General features: G+C 36.2%; 3 protein-coding genes across 4 annotated transcripts; 2 read left to right on the forward strand and 1 right to left on the reverse strand.

Moving 5' to 3' along the window:
- Window positions 1-729: 729 nt before the first annotated feature.
- On the reverse strand, window positions 730-3,847 carry LOC132092144 (protein c-Fos-like). Of its 2 annotated transcripts, none has more exons than XM_059498241.1 (4): window positions 2,591-3,847; window positions 2,186-2,395; window positions 1,542-1,649; window positions 730-1,451 (listed from the first exon to the last, which is right to left on the reverse strand). In XM_059498241.1, exons 1-4 carry the CDS (start codon window positions 2,669-2,671, stop codon window positions 840-842), a joined length of 1,011 nt encoding a protein of 336 aa, XP_059354224.1. In that variant the 5' UTR covers window positions 2,672-3,847; the 3' UTR covers window positions 730-839. The 2 variants fall into 2 exon arrangements, with proteins under 2 accessions (XP_059354224.1, XP_059354223.1); XM_059498240.1 differs by having other exon boundaries at window positions 2,186-2,398.
- A 2,120-nt stretch (window positions 3,848-5,967) lies between these two features.
- Window positions 5,968-8,116, forward strand: LOC132092141 (protein c-Fos-like). Its single transcript, XM_059498239.1, has 4 exons — window positions 5,968-6,215; window positions 6,461-6,676; window positions 6,791-6,898; window positions 7,002-8,116. The coding sequence occupies exons 1-4, from the start codon at window positions 6,111-6,113 to the stop codon at window positions 7,626-7,628; spliced, it is 1,056 nt and encodes a 351-aa protein (XP_059354222.1). The 5' UTR covers window positions 5,968-6,110; the 3' UTR covers window positions 7,629-8,116.
- An 11,475-nt stretch (window positions 8,117-19,591) lies between these two features.
- Window positions 19,592-22,943, forward strand: LOC132092145 (transmembrane emp24 domain-containing protein 10-like). Its single transcript, XM_059498242.1, has 5 exons — window positions 19,592-19,855; window positions 20,386-20,506; window positions 20,621-20,694; window positions 21,574-21,700; window positions 21,800-22,943. The coding sequence occupies exons 1-5, from the start codon at window positions 19,670-19,672 to the stop codon at window positions 21,919-21,921; spliced, it is 630 nt and encodes a 209-aa protein (XP_059354225.1). The 5' UTR covers window positions 19,592-19,669; the 3' UTR covers window positions 21,922-22,943.
- The last annotated feature ends 735 nt before the right edge of the window (window positions 22,944-23,678 follow it).

Consider the following 23,678-nt stretch of genomic DNA (forward strand, 5'->3'; position numbering starts at 1 on the left):
GAAAGCATGAAAGCTTTCACAGGATGAACAACATATTCAACAATGTCAACATCTGGAAGAAACAAATAGTGACTATAGTGACTTCACTGGATGTAAAGGTCACATTACATCTACTGCACAGCATTCACTATATTTTTTGTAGATTTTGAACATGTCAGACTCATTTATGAAAGCATTATTATGAGGGCTTTTCATTTTACAGCACACCCTTCTTTCTCAGATTATTTCATTCTAGATAGTTCCATAAAGAATGTTTAACATCCATCCTTTCCACAAAATTCCACAAAAAGTTCTTTATTGCCGTAAATATTATACTGCTTTTCACACTAAGGAAAAAAAAGAAGTTTTTAAGAACTGTTCATTGAAAAGTTCTTTGGGGAACCCAAAATATAAACGTTCCAAAAGGTTTTTTTCAAAGCGATGCCATAGAAGCATGTTGAACTTTTCAACAAACAACTGTTAAAAGAACCATTGTTTTTTAGTGTGAAGAATGTTTTATTAATCTAAAGAACCCTTTTCCTTTATAAAGAACCTTTTGTGCAATGGAAATGTTCCATGGATTTTAAAGGTTCTTCATGGAACCTTAGATGCCAACAAAGAACATCCTTTTTAAAGAACTGTTCACTGAAAGGTTATTCAGCACTTTTTAAAGGATCCAAACGTGGGGTTCCACAGCAACGCCATAGAATAATTATTTTTTATTAAACAGTTTTTAAAAGATCTCACTATAAAGACTGTTTGTACAATTCTTCATTGAACCATAAATGCCAATAAAGTACCTAGACATCTCTGTGAAAACCCCATTTTGGAACCTTTATAAGAACGATGTGCCAGAAGCTTCATAAAGTTGTCAAGATTTCTTTGGCTGCATTAGGTTTGCCCTCTTTTCCACTGTCATCCTTTTCCACATCTTCACTGTTGAAGCTGAAGACGGGCACGGCGTTGGTGCTGCTACAGGTAGGGCTACATGAAGGCGAGCTTAGAGGTTCCAACCCGCCACCCATTGACATGTAAAGAGTTTCCCATTCGCTAAGACCAAGAGAGCTAGTAAGGTCTATATCTGGCACTAACAGATCCATGTCATCGCTGCTGTCAATCACGTCGCTTATGTCTTCCATGGACATATCTCGCATATCGATGTATGGTTCCACCTCAGCAGTGCCCAGTACGGCACTGGAACACAAAAGGACGTCGGAGTCGCCAAAGATCGCAGTGCTTGTGGGATCGGCCTGTTGAGGGGAGGTGGGTGCCTGTTCCGGGCAGACATTAGGAGCTTGAATCTCCTCTTCCTGGGATTGGGTTTGTTCCTCACTCTCTGCCGCCGTTTCCTCCGTGAGTTTACAAGTGGGCTTGTGAGCAGAGAGGATGAGTTCAAGTCGTTCTTTCTCTTTTAACAGACTGGCAATCTCAGACTGCAGAGCTGCTTTGTCCTCCTCAAGACTATCAGTTTCCTAGACATAGGCAGATCATAATCATATCACGCACAAAGTTGTCTTTTTTTGATGAAGACGACTGCATATTAAGGTGGTTCGCTAACTTACAGCTTGGAGGCTGTTGGTTAGTTCTCGTCTGCGATTTCGACACTTGGCAGCTGCGAGTTTATTCCTCTCTCTTCTGATCCTCTTCCTCTCCTCTTCCTCTGGAGAAAGCTGAAATAAACACATGCACATTTATATATATATTGAAATAATAGCGTTTTTTATGTTATGTTTTTTAAACATAGTCTTCTTATGCTCACCAAGGCACCGTTAATTTGTTAAAAAATAGTAATATTGTAAAATAATAAATGCACGCACATTTTTACTTAAATTAAATTCTTAAAAAGAAAGGTTCCATGAGGAAGTTTTTCACAGTAATGCTTTAAAAGAACCATTTTAGGTTCCCCAAAGGTTCTTAAAACCTTTTTAAACTCATAGAATTGTAACATTTTAATAATATGAAGAACCTTTTTTCCAATTTAAAGAACCTTTTGTGTAATTGAAAGGTTCCATGGATGTTAAAGGTTCTTAATGGAACCATAGATGCCAAGAACCTTTGTTTTTAAGAATGTAACATACTAGTATACTATGGATGCAAATATATGTTTTCTACAGTCAAATTAATGCGTATTTCTTCAGAAAACCAAGCTGCATTTAAACAAACATCGAATTTTTATACTGAGCATTTATATGAAATAGGTATTTACCTGATCTTTCATCCCCTTCCTCCGGCCGGTGAAGGTCTTTTGAGCTGGTTTGGCATCTGTGGAGTGAGACGAGCTCTGTGGTTTCTCACGCCTGCAGGGCGACACTGAGGAGATGTCAGTCGACAGGACCATCCACTTGAGATCTGGAGCTGAAGCTACAGCAGTGACCGTTGGAACAAAGGCAGCATCAGCATCCTTCAGAATACCTGTCTTCTGAGAACAAGCACGAAAATGTGTTCATCATATATGGTCCATAGCAAGATTGCATGTTAATACAACTTACATCAATCATTTGGTTGTATACAAAAACATATTAAATCATTGCATAAGCATAAATCATTAATAACAGCTCTTTTAAATAGTCCATTTAGGTTACATTCCAGGTAAACATGCAATTGATTGTACCTGCGTATCCTTCATCTCAGAAGCTGATGTGTGCAGCAGTTGTTCTGCAGACACCTGAGAAACACTCGCGTTTTTAGGCATCACTTCTGCTAGATCGCTCCAGGAGATGCTGGGAACCAGATTAATATGTGCTATGTGCCTAATGTCACCAAATGCTATTCTGCAGGGGGTTTTAAAATCTAGATTGAGGTTACTACGCTAGGAGGCACCAGCCATCAACGCTGCTTCTCTTTATAGTGAGGCAGATTTTTATGAATGAAATTTGTGAGACTGTACCACTGATCCGGAGGGGAGACAGTTAAGCACGGGCCAAATATATATACGGTATTTCACAGATATGCCCGATTCAAAACAATTCTCGCTTTGATTCAACATTTTAAGCATTCAAATAACGCGTCCAATGCGCAAACCGAGGTTATTTTCTTTAATTATAACGTTGCAGCTTTCACATGAATGAACAAGATACGTCATTTTACGTGCATTGTTTGCAGTTTGTCTTTTGGATTCCTGTGTGAGGTTGCGATTTATGCATATTACAGAGATATCTTAAAGATGGTTCATCTGCACGTGCATGATTGCTTCACGAGGCATAGCCTATAACTGAGAGAAATAATCAACAAAGATGCAGACTGTATTTGACATCAACAACATTTGTTATTCAACAATAATGTATGCCAAAGGATGAGAATTAAACAATTAAATAATTGTTGTGATACTCCTATCGCGCCCTTTCTATTAAAAACTGTGATTTTTCGTATCCCTTTTCAATTACATTGATGGATCTCCTACTCAGAGGGCTCCAGCAACAACCCTGTCGCTAATGTGGGCAGCCAATCAGAGAGAAGCGTGTCTTGACCATATAAGGCACATCCGGCGTGGAGCCTCTAGCTGCAGCGCTACTGCGGCACGGCCTATTTTTATCATATCACACTTAATTCAATGACATTCTTATGACGACATATTCGCCAAGTAGCCAAAATAATCTAAGTATATGTGTCGACTTCATAACTGTTAGCTGGCAGACATTTTTCTGTCTATCGTGTTCAGGATCTGCATAAAAACCCAAAGGCTTTCTATGCGTGAATTCTAACCCGGACTGGTAGAAAACGCCGTTGTTCTCCTCCATAACCTGTGTGAACATCTCTATTCATAGCTCAGATGAGGTAATCCTGCTTTCACAAGAGGGCGTGTGAGTGGGGCCTCCCTTCTGTCCACAGTCCAAGTGTTTCCCGGCAGATCCGCCTCTGGTTTCTGATCCGTGATTCTCATGAAGGGAAAAGGGTCATATGCAGAGTCATTCCTCAAAACCAATACCCATTACCAAAATAAAATTATTTAAAATAAAATAAAAAATATTTTCAAATTATTATTTGAATCAAATTATATATATATATATATATATATATATATATATATATATATATATATATATATATATATATATATAGTTTTTATTCTTTCTTAACGAGGAAGCTATCATTGGCCCGTTCTCCAACTTCATAAATAAAAACATGATGTCACAAATGACATCGTCATCTTTTCAGGATATGAATTCCTCAAGGACATTTGCATGCTTTCTGTTTTCAGCACATCTATTATTATATATGTCGTTATGTCTCTCACAAGGTGATCAGAAATTATCACAGTGGTCGGTTACCATGATTTTGTACAATTAATAATTGGTCATTAAAAACAATCATTAACATTAATCATCAAAAACTATGTGTAGAGATATTAGCATTAAATTTATTTCTTAAAACACATTGTGGTCTCATGACTTTGAGCAGAAGGCTATGGCTAAATAAACTAAATAAAAAAGCATAGTTATATCCTATAAATACTCAGCGTGAGATTGTACAATGTAGGCCTATTTTCTTGACAGAATATTTAAAATCCTGTTTTTTTTTTTTATAAATCAAATTTTTAAAATGGAAAAGGCATCTGTGCAATGACCTGCATGAGCAGTTGCATTGAACAAATACTGTCAGAAACTATAAGTTCAGTATTTCTCAGACACATTTTCCTGTTCAATTAAAGAGAAAAAAGGATGACAGTGACATTTCTAGTAAATGTTGCTATTTTTAGGTTTCCTAAAGTAAAAACAATCATTGCACTATGTTTATTTACTGTCAATATTGCTAACAGATTTTCCTCGTTCAAAGGCGAAACTTCTGAGTACATTTGCATAGGCTAGGGTTGCAGTGACGTCAGTGGGAGGGGCGTCGCTTAGACAACGCAAAGATCAAACAAAACACGAACACAGAAGTAGAGCAGTACAATTTGATGTCACATGGGAACGCTGATAGAGCTGTTTTCAGTTGTTAATCAATAACAAAACCACCTGCTTCGATTATGTTTACCCTTAGCTAATGGCGGGAAATGAATGTGCAAAATATGACCAAATAGACACTGTGCAGTCTCATTGCTTAATATTTATACATCTCTCTCTCTCTCTCTCTCTCTCTCTCTCTCTCTCTCTCTCTATATATATATATATATATATATATATATATATATATATATATATATATATATATATATATATATATATATATGTATGTATATATGTGTGTGTGCGTGTGTGATGTATATGCATACACATACGTTTTAATTTATATTTTATGTATATTTGTTATTTTTGATATATATTTTGGTCCAATGAAGCAATGCTCACAGTTGAAAAACGAACTCAGCATTTTATTTCAAAGGAATCCCTTTCAAACCGGAAGGCTTCGTGTTGTTGTATATTGCGCTACAAACACTCCTTTCGTTATTCAGAGGCACGAACACTGCCCGAGGCCATCAATTATCTGTGCTTCGCATAAAGTATGAAATCTAAGAACATTAAGTGTCAGTTAAACATAGTTTGAATTTGACTAATTAAAAAGCATTAAATTGTTTTGCATTAAAATTATAGGAATTTCAATATAATTACACTAACTGCATTTCTACAACATAGATTAATAACTCGGTGACATCAGAACTGTTAGTATAATTTAATACTGCTGTAGTTTATAAGTCGTTTATGAAAACAATAAAGTAGGCTATTCTTGAAGTATCTTTACATAATGCTTTACATTGTACATAGTGTTTCCCATCAGCACTCCGCCTCTTCAGGATGTTTTCCATATAAGGTAAATGACGTCGTGGGATACCCTGCTATGGAACGTCATGTATTCCGCTTCGTTTTCACTCAGAACATTCATCTAAGAACGTTTTTGTTATGAATTAAGCGTATAAGTTTCTATGAGTTTTGTATTGATTACGTATCCAGCAAAAAGCTTTCCCGAAGACGTGTTTTCTTATGTTTCTATGCAAACACTGGCAGCGCGTCAGACTTTGACGTCAGACTCAGACTGCTATATAAACCCCGCGAGCGCTGTAGCAGTCAAACTTTAGAAACCGATAGAGAGAAGAACAGCGGACCAACACGGAACTAGCAGACAGCGGCTTTTGAAACCTATCTAACTTTCTGGATATATTAGCGCTGGATAGCTCTTGCTTTTCGACTTTGGACAGGATGATGTTCACTAGCCTTAACGCCGACTGTGACGCGTCTTCCCGGTGCAGCACGGCGTCGCCGAGCGGCGAGAGCGTCGCGTACTACCCGCTCAACCAGACTCAGGTATATAAGACAATTATCTTTATGAATTTATAATTATTCTGCATAAGTGATTACTTATTTTGTAGTTTATATATAGTTCATGTAAAGTGTTCAAATTATGAATAATAAAAATGTAAAAAATGTATTACTAGCCTATTTTATTCATAACACTATATATATATATATATATATATATGAAATATAATTTTTTTTAAATAATATACAATATATGGAATATACTAAATTATTTCTTATTTGCATTTTAGGAGTTCACAGACCTGAGTGTCTCAAGTGCCTCTTTCGTGCCAACCGTGACCGCGATCTCTTCATGCCCGGACCTGCAGTGGATGGTCCAGTCCATGGTTTCATCTGTTGCGCCCTCCAACGGCGGAGCTCGATCTTACAACACAGACCCTTACCCCAAAATGAGGGTCACTGCAACTAAATCACCTAACTCCAACAAGAGACTCAGAGTTGAACAGGTAAACAGTGCAATTTAGTTTGTTTTAATGACTGATCAGCCGGTGCACCTACTGTATCGATATATTACTTCACATAGCTCTGAAAGTAAATTTTCCCTGTTATTGCTTGTACAGATTTCTCCAGAGGAGGAAGAGAAGAAAAGAGTCCGTCGTGAGCGAAATAAGATGGCTGCAGCAAAATGCCGCAACCGAAGACGAGAGCTCACCGATACGCTGCAAGCTGTAAGTATTTTGCAGATCTTTGTGAATACGCGCCATATAGCATAATATGAAAGCTAATATTTAGTGTCTATCAATCTGACGGTATTTGTTTTTCCTAAAACAGGAAACTGACCAACTTGAGGATGATAAATCCGCCCTTCAAAATGACATTGCCAACCTGCTCAAAGAAAAAGAGAGGTTAGAGTTCATCCTCGCCGCACACAAACCCATCTGCAAGATCCCCGGCGAGTTGTCCGCCAGCTCAGTCTCCCCCATCCCCTCCGATTCGGTCCCTGAGATCCACAGCGTTACTACCTCAGTGGTCTCCACACCAAGCGCAACAGTTATGACTTCTTCCAGCAGCTCGCTCTTCTCCAGCACGGCCTCCATTGACAGCTTCGGCTCCACGGTGAAGATCTCAGACCTGGAGCCCACCCTGGAGGAGTCTCTGGAGCTCTTGGCCAAAGCTGAGCTGGAAACAGCTCGCTCAGTCCCCGATGTGGACCTCTCTAGCTCTCTGTATGCTCAAGACTGGGAGCCGCTCTACACAGCTGCTAACAATGACCTGGAGCCCCTTTGCACGCCCGTCGTCACCTGCACCCCGGCCTGCACCACCTATACGTCTTCATTTATGTTCACCTACCCAGAAAACGATGTCTTCCCCAGCTGTGGGCCTGTGCAGCGGCGGGGCAGCAGCAGCAACGACCAATCATCTGACTCCTTGAATTCCCCAACCCTCCTCACTCTTTGAGAATTCACTATAGACACTTTGAATTTCCATTTCAGACTCACAACTTGATATAAAATGGTATTGCAGGGCTATATCAAGCAATCGTTATTGCTTCCTGTATTTATCTGAAAAATACATGCCTGCCAAATGTAGCAAGATAAGCATGGATTAACTGATTTTGCATTAATGATAAAGTAAACATTAAGTTAAACTAATACGTTTTTATTATTATTATTTACAGGTGCTAGATTTGAATTGTTGTATTAGTGTGTTCTGAGCAATAGAGAACTGATATTTTTTGCCTTTATGGTTGATTTCTGAATGTGTAAATTTTATTTACTCAAATGTGTGCTGCATAACCATTGCATTAAATGGTCTAACGTCCAAGTATGAAGTTTTCTGTGAAAACGTAGTCTGTTTAATTTATGGGATTTTTATTTTTGTACTGAAATGTGAACTTGCGAATTGTTTGCAAAACTAGAAATAATAAATATTATTTGTTCATGTGAGCTCATTGTTTGTTGCTTTATTCGCAAGATTTATTGATGGGACATAGCATGCGACAAAAACAAAGCAAGGATGTATTAATTGATGTGAAACTAAACCTTTAACATTTATAACTTATAACAAATTATATTTCAAAATATTTAACAGCAAAACTTTTATTTCAGATAGTTATAATATATCATTGTAGATTTTTTTTATCAAATAAATGCTGTCTCTGTGAGACTTCTTCCAAAAAAAAAAAAAAAAGTTGTGTGTGTGTATATATATATATACACACACACACACACGCATGAAAACAAAAACGCACTGACTCGGTAGTAACTAGAAAGTTCAAACTAGTAACATTCACATCTTTCCATGGTTATGTTTTGGCTTGAGAATGTACTATAACGATTCAAAACACACCTTAAAGGTGGATGAGGCAGTAAGATTTCCTATTAATGTTTTATGATCCTGTGGGTTTTTTGGGTGATCACATGAACTGATAAACACCAAATCGTGGATCTGAATAGGTCATAAATCTGTCAAGATTCATCTAAACCAATAATCAGAGCCCTTACGATTAGTATGCATTATTTTATCTAGAGTATATTGCAGTCGTAAGAAATTTCAGAGGAAATGATGTTGTTCATGTGCGTAAGAGACTGTGACGCAATCACGCCATTACGTTTGGGTCACTTCCTTCCTGTTTCACCATTCGCGGTTGCACAATCAACATTAAGTGCCCTCAAGAACGTAAGGAATTTCTTCCCTTTTATGCTGATTTACTGTTAAATTCAGTTAATGGCTATAAAAATTTTTTTTTTAAATTAGGAAAAGAAAGATACTGACAGAACAATATTAAACTCTTGTGCAATGCTGAACAAAATGTTAATCATTGCATTTATAAAGGTAAAGCTCATAGCTACCACTTTGATTCTCCAACAGCAGACACAGCCAGTCAGTGAGATAGTGGCCCTGACGTGGAATCACGTAGTATGTAATAATTCCCTGTCTATTAATACAATTGGCAGACCCCAGAGAGAGGCAGAGACAGAAATAGCAGGTGCACTGCCTTCACCATCAGCATCAACAGCAGTAAATTTAGCACACGGTGACGCCGACCTGCGTCGATGCTGCAGCCCAGGGGAGGAAACAGACAGACAACGTATGCTGGAGAGCAGAGGAAAAAAGCTGGAGAAAAGGGAAAAAGAGGCAGAGAGAATCCAGGCTAAAGATAGATCATAATGCACTGCTCCCTCACTGATAGAGACACAGTTGGATTGCCACCATTTTCGAAATCATCTGGTGGATAAATACCAAACTAAGGCACGGGAAGTGTGCCTGATTATTTAGATGAAGACACATTTATAACAGCTGTTATGGTCACTACTGGATATTTATAGTATGCAGATTTAACACTAAGTTTACATGGGACAACCCTTCACCTAGCGATTATACACAGTAATAAATATGAGAAACATGATCTAAAGTCTACAAAGCCTTCACTGGAAAAAAAGAATGCTTTCATTTTTACAGAAAAAGTCCTGTCAGCTGTTGTTGCCAGAATATGCCAGAAAATACATTTAAATTTATAAAATTTACAGCACAATCTGTAAATTTTACAGTATAAAATGGTCGTTTACATAACATTATTACATTTTAAACTGGTAAATCAAGTTCACACTGATAATAAAATCTGTTTTATACCTTTAATATGAACTGAAAACCACCATAATAACGAAAGAGGAAGCATAATGAAAAATCAAAGTTCTTCACAAGTAGCCTTTCTACAAGCTAAAATACTAATATATAGAAAGTGCACAGTGTCAATAACACGAAAGAATTGCAAAACACCATCATGGTAATACACATCAAGCTAAAATAACCAATAAACTTTAAGTAAACAGCATATGTTGTAACATAAAACCCTAATTTAAGAAAACACAATTATTTAAATACCATCAAATGCAAATTGTCACACAGGGAATTCTGGGAATGTCAGTTTACAGGTCAGTTTACATTTAACTATATTTTACTGTAAAATTACACGAAATGTAAATTTGCATCTATTATGAATGTCTGTTTACAGTTTTTCCCTGCAAAACATATGGCAAGGCAAGTTTATTTATATAGCACATTTCATACATAATGATAATTCAAAGCGCTTTACATTAAAGGAATCAAAATAATCATAAAAAATAGTCAAGGAATAAAAAAAGGAAGTTAAAAACAAAACAATCTAAAATTGATTTAAAATAATTTAAAAAGTTAAGAATCGAAAATGATTGTACATAAAATACAGTGCAATCAGTTCAGAAGTCAACAACAGTGCTCATTCACTAAATGCACAGCTAAACATATGAGTTTTGAGTGTGGATTTAAAAGTGGCTAATGTTTTAGCACATCTGATCTCTTCTGGAAGCTGATTACAACTGCAGGCGGCATAATAACTAAAAGAAGATTCTCCTTTGTTTTCTGTGAACTCTGGTATTTCTAACTGACTTGATCCTTATGATCTGGTGGTCTGTTAGGCTTTGATTGTGCATATCTGCAGTGTATTTAGGTCCTAGGCCATTGAGTGATTTGTAAATGAGTAAAAGTACATTTAAATCAATCCTAAATGTAACTGGAAGCCAGTGTGAGGATCTGAGGACTGGTGTGTTATGCTCAGATTTCTGGTTCTAGTCAGAATTCTGGCAGCAGCGTTCTGGATGAGCTGCAGCTGTCTAATGCCTTCTTGGGAAGGATAGTTTTGGCAAATCCAACTGTTTATTTCATTGCATTGGCAGAGGGAGTCAATGGGGCTGTAGTCATTTGGTGATAAGACTAGGTAAACTTGGGTGTCATCTGCATAGTGGTAATAGGCATTATTTTACTTAGTGGTTGCATATACAGGCTAAACAAGAGCGGTGCTTTAATTGATCCTTGTGGGACTCCGCATGTCATGGACGTCCACTTAGACTTATGCTTTTATGGAGCTAGACGAGTCTCAAAAAAGATAAATGCACACACTACATTCACATACGCACACACAGGATTCATAAATACACACACAGGATTCACGAATGCGCACAAAATTCACAAATGCACACAAGATTCATAAATACACACACAATTCAGAAATGCAAACAACATTTACAAATGCACTCAAGATTTAGAAATGCACAGGACAAGATTCAGAAATGTATTTCTGATGCACACACAAATATACCTTGATTTACAAACTGCTTGTGGTCTGTGAACTTCACTGCATTTGTGTGTGAATTTTGAGACTCCCCTGACTTGGCTCGACACACAAATGCATTTTTTTAAAACGGGGAATGATCAGCAACCAATCAGATATATCCCTTGTTTTAGCCAATCACAAGAACGCACTCCACGCGGGGGATTGTTTACTTCTAAGCCAATCACATGAACGCGTTCACACCGCGCGATATGCCTGTGTTGCTAGCGCGGTGGAGTTCTGTATGTCTGTTGGTTGAGACCTCAACATGGCTTCTGGCAACGACAGGGGAGCGGTATAACTTAAAGTGTTTAGCTAGTTATCTCCTTGTTGTGAGATGTTGTTTAATTGTTAATGTTAACCGGTTTAATTGTGCAACTATCAACATAAGCTAGCGAGCTGGTTAGGGTCAGGCTATGAGTTTATTTGGCCCCTGACCCAGTAAACTTGATGTTTTTTTATTATCTTTTATAGCTTTATTTGAAAATATTATGTTTGCTTATTGTAATTTCTATTTGATTGTAAAACTGTGTAAACTGTAAATAAAAACACTTAATGATTTTCCCATCTCATGTTAATCACAACAGAACTGTGAAATCATAATAAAAATATGATGAAAAGGTGGTACTAAAAGTACATTTATTAGGATAACTGCCAACAGAAGAGTAACATAACATGAATTGGGGTTGTGTAAATGGTTCTGTGATGGACAGTATCAGTGTTAGTAGCAAATAAAACAGCTTTTGCCTGAAAACAATTCTAAATAGTTAAATATTTTATAAGGGTCATCAGGACGTAGTGTCTATAGTCAGAGGTAGCAGAAAGACCTTTATTGCCAAATATGTTTGTAAAGATAATTAAATAATTGTTTTGTAACAGAAAGCACTTTCAAGTACACAGATACAACAACAGCAGTACACTGAACCAATTACAGTACAGTAAAATAAAATACACAGATATTATGTACATGGTTGTATGCACGTGTGCTTCATACAGCATAACAATATAATTTACATGAAATACATTATTTGACATTTGTCAACTGCCAAATTCATAAATAAACTCATTCTTGAGACACATCTCATCCTCAACACCATCAAACACCAATACACAAACAGCCTGACCCTAGCCGGCTCGCTAGCTTATGTTGATAGTTACACAATTAAACCGGTTAACATTAACAATTAAACAACATCTCACAACAAGGAGATAACTAGCTAAACACTTTAAGTTATACCGCTCCCCTGTCGTTGCCAGAAGCCATGTTGAGGTCTCAACCAACAGACATACAGAACTCCACCGCGCTAGTGACACAGGCATATCGCGCGGTGTGAACGCGTTCATGTGATTGGCTTAGAAGTAAACAATCCCCCGCGTGGAGTGCGTTTTTGTGATTAGCTTAAACAAGGGAGATATCTGATTGGTTGCTGATCATTCCCCGTTTAAAAAAAATGCATGTGTGTCGAGCCAAGTCAGGGGAGTCTCAAAATTCACACACAAATGCAGTGAAGTTCACAGACCACAAGCAGTTTGTAAATCAAGGTATATTTGTGTGTCCATCAGAAATACATTTCTGAATCTTGTCCTGTGCATTTCTAAATCTTGAGTGCATTTGTAAATGTTGTTTGCATTTCTGAATTGTGTGTGTATTTATGAATTTTGTGTGCATTTGTGAATTTTGTATGCATTTGTGAATCTTCATGTTCTTTTTACATTTTGTGTGTGCATTTGTGAATTTTGTGCGCATTTGTGTATCCTGTGTGTGTATTTATGAATCATGTGTGTGCATGTATGAATCTTGTGTGTGCATATGTGAATGTAGTGTGTGCATTTATCTTTTTTGAGACTCGTCTAGCTCCATATGCTTTTGCCAGAATCAGAATTTAAGTGAATACCATTTATTATCTTAATGAGCGCTGTCTCTGTGCTCTGATGCTGTCAGAACCAAATTGAAAATTGTCCAGGTATCCATTTGAGTTTAAGTATTTGTTCAGTTGATTAAACACTACCATTTCAATAATCTTGCCTATAAAAGGCAGATTTGATATTGGTCTGTAGTTACTCAAAATGGTGTTATCAAGATTGCTTTTTTTCAAAAGGGGCTTAACAATTGCAGTTTTCAGGGAGTTTAGAATAAAAAACCCAGAAAGAGGTGAGGCGTTCACCACTTCTAAGAGATCTGCTTCTAAACAGTTAGGCACACTTTTGAAAAAGGATGTGGGAAGTGTGTCAAGGTCGCTGGTTGACGATTTAAGGTGCTGTACTTTTTCTTCCAAAATTTTGCAGTCAATTGCTTTAAAAACAGACATAGTTACTGCTTTTTGAGGTTGTGGTCAATTTTTTTTTTTACCTCTGCATAACATGAGGATGTGGATTAGGATTACTGATTTTCTCAGAATAGAAGGAAGCAGACTCATTGCATTTGCTGACTGAGAGCATTTCACTGTTTAGTCAAAAATGTGGGGATTCCTCACCTGCATTCATTAATGCTTCAAAATTGTTCTCAAACTGTATAGGGGGTGGTAGAATACCAGTATTCACAAGCCTTGTCATAGTCAAATCTAGGGTATAGGCAGCAATATATATATATACACAAACATTTGAAATATAATATATATAACAAATTAAACAAGTTTAAAGTGAAATTAAAGGATAAATAGATAGATAAAGAAAGTTATATTTTCATGCCAAGAATGGAGTTAAATCAATTTATGTAGGCCTATATTGTAATTTTTGTATATCTTTTCTAAAGCTTTAAAGGAGACAAATGTGGAAGATCCGTTGTCTAAGGAGAACATCTGAGCAGTGAGTGATGATGATTAGGTTTTTTCTAAAACTTTAAAAGAGACAAATGTGAGAGTGTCTCCAGAGACAAGTTTGAGAAGCGGGAGACTTTAAAGTAACCTCATTTCTGTCTAGGAGAAATATTTGAGATCTCATTTTAGATTTTTCTTTCCTCTTGGGTATCAGTAAGAAAATAAATACACTTACACGCTGCTTTCAACTTCCGCTGATTGACTGCTTCTCTTAAAGAGTATTTCCTTGCATTGTGTAGACAGTAGCTTATAGTGAAAATTACCCCATAGCACCATCTAGTGTCCAACACTCATAACCTGTTTAAAGGTTATGATGAGTGTTAACCTTTATGAACAAGGTGTCTACAACCAGGGGCGCAACTATCCAGTGTTAGAGGGGTATGCAGCAAAACATTTTGCCCCCCACCCCCCCCACTTCTAAATAAATAATTGTGCCGGACATCATCATGTATGGGCTTGAAATAATAAATGTTTATTTTAAAGTATATCAGACAGCCACTGTAAGCCTACCATAATTATGGTATATATGAACACACACACACACACACACACACACACACACACATATATATATATCTATATATCTATTCTGCCTGAAAGAATGGAAAGACCGAGTTGAAGGTTGAGCGATTTGACCAATCAGATGAAAGGAGCGTTTCAGCTCCGCCCACCAGTGCGAATAGAATATTGAAGCCATAAACCGAAATGATCAAAACGTACACGGGCCAACTGTCTTGTCCATGTTCTCTCACTTGAATCCTCTTCTTGAGATTTGAGTCTCTGACTTTCTGCAAGCCCCGCCTTGTTCACGCAGTGATTGACATGGCGCGAGGGGGCGGAGACGTGATCGGCTCGGAATGCATTTTCAATGTGCACATTGAATTTTGCTACATTCATTGCGGGACACTGAATGAAAATGCAATCGTAAGTGTCTTGACTGTGAGTGTTAATGCATTTAAGAAAAATAGCATTTAAATGATAATTTTGCCACAGTTTTTGCTTGAACATGTTATACATATCTAATCATTTCTGTAATACATTTTCATTTTAATTTTTCAACTTATAAAGCGTTAAAATTAGTATTCATTTTACATATTAAAACTGTTGTATTAAATGCCAAATGAAAATTATGTAATTTAATTTTCATTTTCATTTTGCACCAAACGTTGCACAAATGTATTGGAAAATGTAAATGTAAATACAGAAATGCATTGCCATTTTACATATTGCATTGTCATTTTGCATATTACATTGCAAATTGAATATCGCTACCCATGTGCTTCCATACTAACGTTACTGCTGCTCACTCGGCGCTCACGGCGCCCCGCTCACTCGCGAGGTTCTATGTCTAAATTCTATAATGGAATATTATGAGGCCACCGGCACCTGTTAGTCCTCTAAAATGTATATACTTATATATATATATATATATATATATATATAACTTTTAATATAAATTGTCATTTTTTATTATAAAAAAAAATTAACCATCGCTTTGGGGCCCCCCATGGTGCGGCGCCCCTATGCGCTGCGTATATGCGTATAGCGCATACCCACTTTTTGCGCCACTGTCTACAACATGAAATAAATCCATTATTTATAACTTGTACATGAAAAATATAAAAGATTGGACACTACTAATCAAAGTATAGGCCTAGTTAACCATCCAGGGTATGCACATTTTTTTAATTTATAGCACTTGTACAGGCGTTTACACTGCACTTACAAACTGCAGAAATTTGTTAAATATGAAAACTGGGATATAGAAATATGAAAATATCGAGGGAAAAAAAGAATGTCAGAAGTACTAGCCTTAGTGGGCGGTTCTTGTCAGGAGTGAATGACAATGTAAGTAGAAACTGTATGATGTGCAGAGAGAGCAAATCTGTGTTTCTAATAGAAATGATTTTAATACGCATGAAAACTGATAACTAATGCAATGAACTGAATAGTTTTTAATTGGGCTGTTATGGCCAAATCTCCAAATACCTAAGCAGGTCAATAATATTGTTTCAATGACAAAGACCTCTCACAAGAGGACCAAAAATATAGTGCAACAAAATATGAAAATATAAATATGACTGTTACCTATTAAATAAATAAATACAAAAGTAGTTGTTAATAATGCACAGGTCACAATGTCATAACACTTAAAAATAAAATCTTCAATGGTGAAATTAGACTTCTTCAATTAAAAAACACTTAATTTAACATTCAAAGACTCACAAAGTGAAGCTATCTGACAGCTACACGCAACTTAACTTAACTATTGTTTAAAAATGCTATATAGCTGGCTTAAAATAAACCCAACATATGCTGTAAATTAAAAATCAGACACATAATTACTAGAGGCATCAGCAATAATCAAAAGTTAATTAACATTTATTAATATGCAATTTTGAAAATTTTAGGCCAAGGTAGGAGATTGCCTTGAGCCCCAAAAACCAAGGGTCTCCTAAAATCAAGCATGTGATCAGCTTAGAGGCAAAGAAAATAAGGAAAATCTGAACCCCCAAGTCATGCCCCCGGCACTTGTTATTAAAAAATATATATTTTAGCACATTAAAAGATAGGTCTTATATTGTAATAATACATACTTGTTCTGTAAAACTAAAAAGCTGCATTTAATAATCATGATATTAATTCATAAAAACATTAACAGAATTTTTATTATTAAAGGTCCTTTCAAAAGTTAAATACATTACAGTTACTAATGATCTTGCAATAAATCTCTTCTGCTCATCAAGGCTGCATTTATTTGATCAAGATAAAGTAAAAACAGCAATACTGTGAAATATTTTTTACAATAAAAAAGTTTTCTATTTTAATATATATAGTAACATGTTATTAACTCCTGTGATGGCTACTCCAGTCTTCAGTGTCAGATGATTCTTTAGAAATCATTACAATTTGATTTGATGCTCAAAAAACATTTCTGACTATTATCAATATTGAAAACAGTTTTGCTGTATTAAATCATTTATAGAAATCTTTAGAAAAATTGTAAATGTCTTCACTCACTTTCAATTGCTTTAATGTATGATGAATAAAATTATAAATTTTTCTATCTTTTTTAAGAAATAGTGGTATTATTGTTTCCAGCAACAAAAACTTTTAACCTTGATAATAAAAATAGTAAATGTTTCTTGTATGGAATGATATTCCGGACTTTATTCAAAAGGAATTGCAAATTGTACTTGCAATTGCGTTTTCAATTTGTGGACGCATAAAATGTGACATAATCCAAACGGAAAAGCAAATCGCGCATTACCGTTTGCATTTTCGTTTAAGCGAACGCACAGTGTCTGCCTAATTTAAAATGGAAATGCAAAGTCCGTTTGCAATTGTGTTTCCCATATCTTACGAGCTATGAGCCTGTCATATTTAAATAGCAATATTAATTACCACATTTGCCTTTTCACTCTCTCTGCACTGTGCATGTAAACTGCCAAAACTCAAATGGAATCGCAATGCCTTTTGCATTTGAATTTCCAACGTCTACACGGAAACCTGTCAATCAAGTGACAAGGGTGGGGCCATTTTATATGGGCGTGTTTGCATTGGGAAGTGACGTCACTCACAGTCGACGGTAATAAAAGAGGCAATTGATATAATATTTAGTTTCATTTGTAATGACTGTATATATACACATTTTCCTGAACTAAGTACATTTCTGCTGCTATTATTATGTTTAAATGAAAAATGAAAGGAGGCAGTGGTATTTCATATACTTTTTTGTTTTATTGTAAATATACAGTGAGGAAAATTGCAGTAGTCAGGGCGAGCTGACTGAAGTTATCATGTACGCTGCTGTTTGCAGAATTACCGGACCTGCGTCCTCACAGACATCACACTCCCAAGTCGAATGCACAAAGTCTGAACTACTGAGGATGCATGTCCGAAATCAGCGTCTATTTGCCTAATCTTCCAGGTGTTACGGTTTAACTAGTTACCGTGTTATCTGGTGACCAACTTCCTGGTTCAGAACAGGTCTCTGCTGCAGATGTGCTGGAACGACGGCAGCAGACTCGGCAATTCTGAAAGCACAAACTGACATGATATTAAGTGTTTAATAAACGCAGGTTTGCTCATTGCATGATTCAGATATTCTTGTAAAGATTACAAGTTATTAGTATGATCGCCCGTTTCGCGGCAGAAGTAGGATAAACAAAAAAATAAAGTACGTCTGTGATGGCGTGGGTTTCGAACACGCGCTAAAAGAAGGAGCACCGTGCCGTGAGACTCATTAACCACCGAGCTACCGATCTACACTGAATCAGTTCCAGATCTCTCGATTGAAGACAGGACTCTCGGCTTCACATCGTGCTGCTGCTGAATCAAGGAAATGTGACCGTGTTAACTTGTGACCTGTGTTTACCTATTATGAAAATAAACCATAGCAGACCACTGACTACATTTTATGGTTCATGATGTTAAAGAACATTTCATAACGTCTCAGACAACTGTACATTTGTGGCTACTGTGGTTTAATTATAAACACTATCGATAACTCATATTTACCATAGTAAAACATGGTACATTTTAGTATGATCGAAGATACAAAAATTCTTTGAGAACAGACTTGTATATGTGCATTCCCAGAAGAGATGAGAAATGGATTGGTGTTCAGCACCACAAAAAGAACATAAAGTATCAATATCAGGAAACATCTTTTTTTAAGTAAAGCTTCACAGGATAGAAAAGATTAAGTAATTTTTAAGACACATCCTTAACCCTATTGGTTATTAAGTATTTAGATGACAGAGTCCACACTAATTAATTAATAATTATTTATTACCGTCGACTGTGAGTGACGTCACTTCCCAATGCAAACACGCCCAATAAAATGGCCCCACCCTTGTCACTTGATTGACAGGTTTCCGTGTAGACGTTGGAAATTCAAATGCAAAAGGAATTGCGATTCCATTTGAGTTTTGGCAGTTTACATGCACAGTGCAGAGAGAGTGAAAAGGCAAATGTGGTAATTAATATTGCTATTTAAATATGACAGGTTCATAGCTCGTAAGATATGGGAAACACAATTGCAAACGGACTTTGCATTTCCATTTTAAATTTGGCAGACACTGTGCGTTCGCTTAAACGAAAATGCAAACGGTAATGCGCGATTTGCATTTGCGTTTGGATTATGTCACATTTTATGCGTCCACAAATTGAAAACGCAATTGCAAATACAATTTGCAATTCCTTTTGAATAAAGTCCGGAATATCATTCCATATATTCTTGAGCAGCAAATCAACATAATAGAATGATTTCTGAAGGATCATGTGACACTGAATCTTATCTTTGTAATCAACAACAGATTTGCATAAAACGTCTTAAGAAGTAAGAGCATAGAACATATTTGTAAATGTGCAACGTGTTTTTGGGAGGTCTGTGCTACTCCCTGCGTCTCAACGAGCGGGCGCTCTAAATTTACAGAGCACCGAGTAGTCAGTGCGCATGCGCGGAGACAGAGCGCAGGCGCAGTGCGCAGCTCGACCCGGGCCTGCAGTAGTGGAGCGATCAGCTCGTCATGGCGCGGTTCCGTGTGCTTTTGCTCTCGCTCTCACTGTCGTTTGTGGTTCAGTCCGTCGTGGCGATCTCATTTTACCTGCCGGTGCACAGCAGAAAGTGTCTACGGGAGGAGATCCATAAAGATGTGCTCGTTACCGGAGAATACGAGATCATGGAGCAGCCGAATACGAAAACCAACCTGAAGGTGACGTCACGCCACACATCAACCGGATTAACGATTTAAATCTTACCAAAAACATTTGTATTCAACGGTTACTTTACGCTTGATTCAAATTTTCAGTTCGCGGTTCTGTGAGTGTGTTAAACGCAAAGCCTTGTGTTTGTGCTACATGGCGCTTCCTGGTTGGACGGCGATTGAATGGTCCAGTTTACTTAGTTTTTAATAACATCCAGCTGGTTAAATAAATCAGATGAGTTGTGTTAACGACGTTATGCCTTTATTCAACAACACAACGCGTGTAAAGAATAAAAGTGAATGTATCTGTATGTTTCCACCCGTATCTCATTCAGTCTTGTAGTAACACGTCAGTCTTAACGTTACTTTCACACTCACAGACAGAGAAAGTGTGCAAGTATTAAGATATATAAGTAAACAATTACTGAGCAGTGTTGATAAAATCATAATTTAATTATAATATTTGTGGCCTAATTTATAATAAACATGTAATAATCTGTTTGGCTTTTTCTGAATATCAAATGTTTTGGTGCTGTTAGATCACAGACTCCTCTGGACACATCCTTTATGTGAAAGAAGAGGCAACTAAAGGCAAGTTTGCCTTCACTACAGAGGACTATGACATGTTTGAGGTGTGCTTCGAGAGCAAGTCTCCTATGGGTGAGTGTTTGACACTTTTTAATAGCACCTTGGCTGACATATGTTCATCTTAAAGTGATAATATGATGGTCGATATATACAAATCTGTTTTTTTCATTACATTCTTGCATTTAGGAACTGGAAGGGTTCCTGACCAACAGATCAACTTGGACATGAAGCACGGTGTTGAAGCCAAAAATTACGAAGAGGTTTGTTTGCATTGTTTTTTCATGCTTAAAAAGTAAGTTTCTCTCAGTTGCTCAAAAGTGATGCGAAGCTGAATTTTCAGCATCATTACTCCAGTCTTCAGTGTCACATGATCCTTCAGAAATCATAATTATATTCTGATTAGCTGTTCAAGAAACATTTATCATCCCCACTATTAAAAAATATTTGTGCTGCTTAATGTTTTTGTCTTAATATACTGTGTGTGTGGATGTATATAGGGATGCATTAAGAAGACCAAAGCTGATGGTAAATACCTTAACATCGTTAAATGCTGTCAAATAATTTCTGTTCCTTCGAACTTTCTATTTCAAAGAATCTTGAAAAAGTATCTGCTTCCACAGAAATATTTAGCTTCACAACTGTTTTCAACATTGATAATGTTTTTTGAGCATATTAGAATGATGTCTGAAGGATCATGTGACTGAAAACTAAAGTAATGTTGCAAATTCAGCTTTGCATCACAGGAAGAAATTACATTTTAAAATATATTCAAATCTAAATCAGTTATTTTAAGTTGTAATAATATTAATTATTAATAGTAATTACATTAAAATATTAATTTAATATTAAAACATGATTTTTTTTCAGGTTTCTTTGACTAGAAAGTAAAAAAAACAAAAAACTATTGGAAATATAAATCTTTTACAATATTCTAAATGTCTTTACTTTCACTTCTGATCAATTTAATGAAATTTAATTGCTCAATAAGACTAGTAATTTCCTTAAAAACAAACCGTACCAACCCCAGACTTTAATATGGTAGCATATATTGCATATTTAGATTATCTGCACATACTGTTCCAGGTAGATTTGTAGTTGTTGGTTTGATTAGTCAGTGAAGTTATTATGCATTTGTTAAGATTGCCAAGGTTGAAAAACTGAAGCCCCTGGAAGTAGAACTCCGTCGGCTGGAAGATCTTTCAGAGTCTATTGTCAATGACTTCGCCTACATGAAGAAGAGAGAGGAGGAGATGAGAGATACTAATGGTAAGCACCAACTAAAAAACATCCCACTGAAGTTTAATTTCCGCTCCAAGCATGCAAAACGAATCATCATGAGCTCCAATGTTCTGTCGTGTTTTGCAGAGTCCACCAACACACGTGTGCTGTACTTCAGCATCTTCTCCATGTGCTGTCTGATCGGTCTGGCCACGTGGCAGGTCTTCTACCTGCGCCGCTTCTTCAAGGCCAAGAAGCTCATTGAGTAAAATCTTCCTGAACAATCAGGGACCCAGAACTTCTTCCTCACATCAGATCCTCCGGCCCCTGACATTTTGCTTTGCCTCGGTGATTCAATCCGGTCGCCGCGGGGTGACCTGAAGTTTATCGGGAGTGGACGTGCATCAGGGAATTCTCTGGGAAGCGAGTGATGCTTGGCAGCCAAATTATCCTTCAGTGCGTATACATTTTTGATACAGGCTTTTTCAGTATCATTTGGAAAAAAAATCACCCAGTTTTTCAATGTTTTTTTTGCTTTATTTTCTTGTATTTATACGAAATGATAACACAAGCCCCTACAACTGATAAAAGATACGCTTCTGTGAGAGAAAGTTTGTGGTCATTGAATGTGTGTCAACAATTACTTTAATCTGTTTCGCCGATTATTTGGAAAGATAGAATGATTGTTTCTCATGGACAGATTGTAGACTGATGTGTTTAGCTGTCTATATTATTTCTGTAAAGGCTTATGTTTGGTAATGCAAAGCCATTGAACTGATCTCACATCAGAGCTTCACGATGTCATATATCATTCTTTGACAAATGTACTAATTTTTAAGCAGTTTTATTTTGAGGAGCACAATCACTTTTAGTTTGCTTATTATGGAAACGTGTGAGTTCATCTGTGATAGAAGTCTTGTTGATTGTTAGTTGCTATTTTTTTCCACAGACTGAATAAATTATCAATCCAACTGAACCAGATCCAACAGGGTTAAAGGTGCATGAATCTGGTTTGATTTGTTTTGAGGATCTATCTGTATCTGACAGATCAAACCAGACTGTCATTTTTCATTTTCTCTTATTTACGAATGGTTTTATGGAATAGTGGTTACACTCTCCTGGGTTTGGATCAGATTTATTGTTATTAACTGCAAGTGGTTTCATTTTTTTTGTTCCAGTGGTCAATCAGTTTGAAAGGCAATGCTTTTGATTCAGATTAATTTTGGTGAAAGTGGATTCCGGAAATATACCGTAATTGGCTCGTCATTAAATAAAAATTGTTATTAAAGTATTGTGAGTGTTTGTCAGTTACTAACAAATGAGGTTCATTACAGCGGCACATTTCATCTGGATGAGAGAAATGAAATGAAATGAAATTTCTTAAATGAAAATATTTACAACAAAAATAATTTTGAACAAAGACATTAAAATAGACCAACTATTAAATTAACTAAATTCTAAATAATATTGTATATAATAATTATAGTCCAGCATGCTTTATTTAGCCACATAACATTAAAATGATAACATACAGTGCAATATATTCTGCAATATATGTAAATGTATTTATATACTTATATACACACACATACACACACACACACACACATATATATATATATATATATATATATATAGGGATGCATTAAGTAGATCAGAGTTGATAGTAAATACCTTAACATTGTTAAAAATAAGTAAATGCTGTCAAATAATTTCTTTTCCTATGAACTTTCTCTTGACAAATAATCTTGAAAACAAAAATTATCAGCTTCCACAGAAACATTAAGCAGCACAACTGTTTTCAACATTGATAATGTTTTTTTAAGCATATTAGAATGATTTCTGAAGGATCATGTGACTGAAGACTAAAGTAATGATGTTGCAAATTCAGCTTTGCTTCAGAGAAATAAATTACATTTTAAAATATATTCAAATGTAAATCAGTTATTTTAAGTTGTAATAATGTTAATTCATTATTAATAGTAATTGCATTAAAATAGTATTGTTTTTACTGTATTTTTGACAG

Source organism: Carassius carassius, chromosome 18 (genome assembly GCF_963082965.1).
Source record: "Carassius carassius chromosome 18, fCarCar2.1, whole genome shotgun sequence".
Classification (NCBI taxonomy): domain Eukaryota; kingdom Metazoa; phylum Chordata; class Actinopteri; order Cypriniformes; family Cyprinidae; genus Carassius; species Carassius carassius.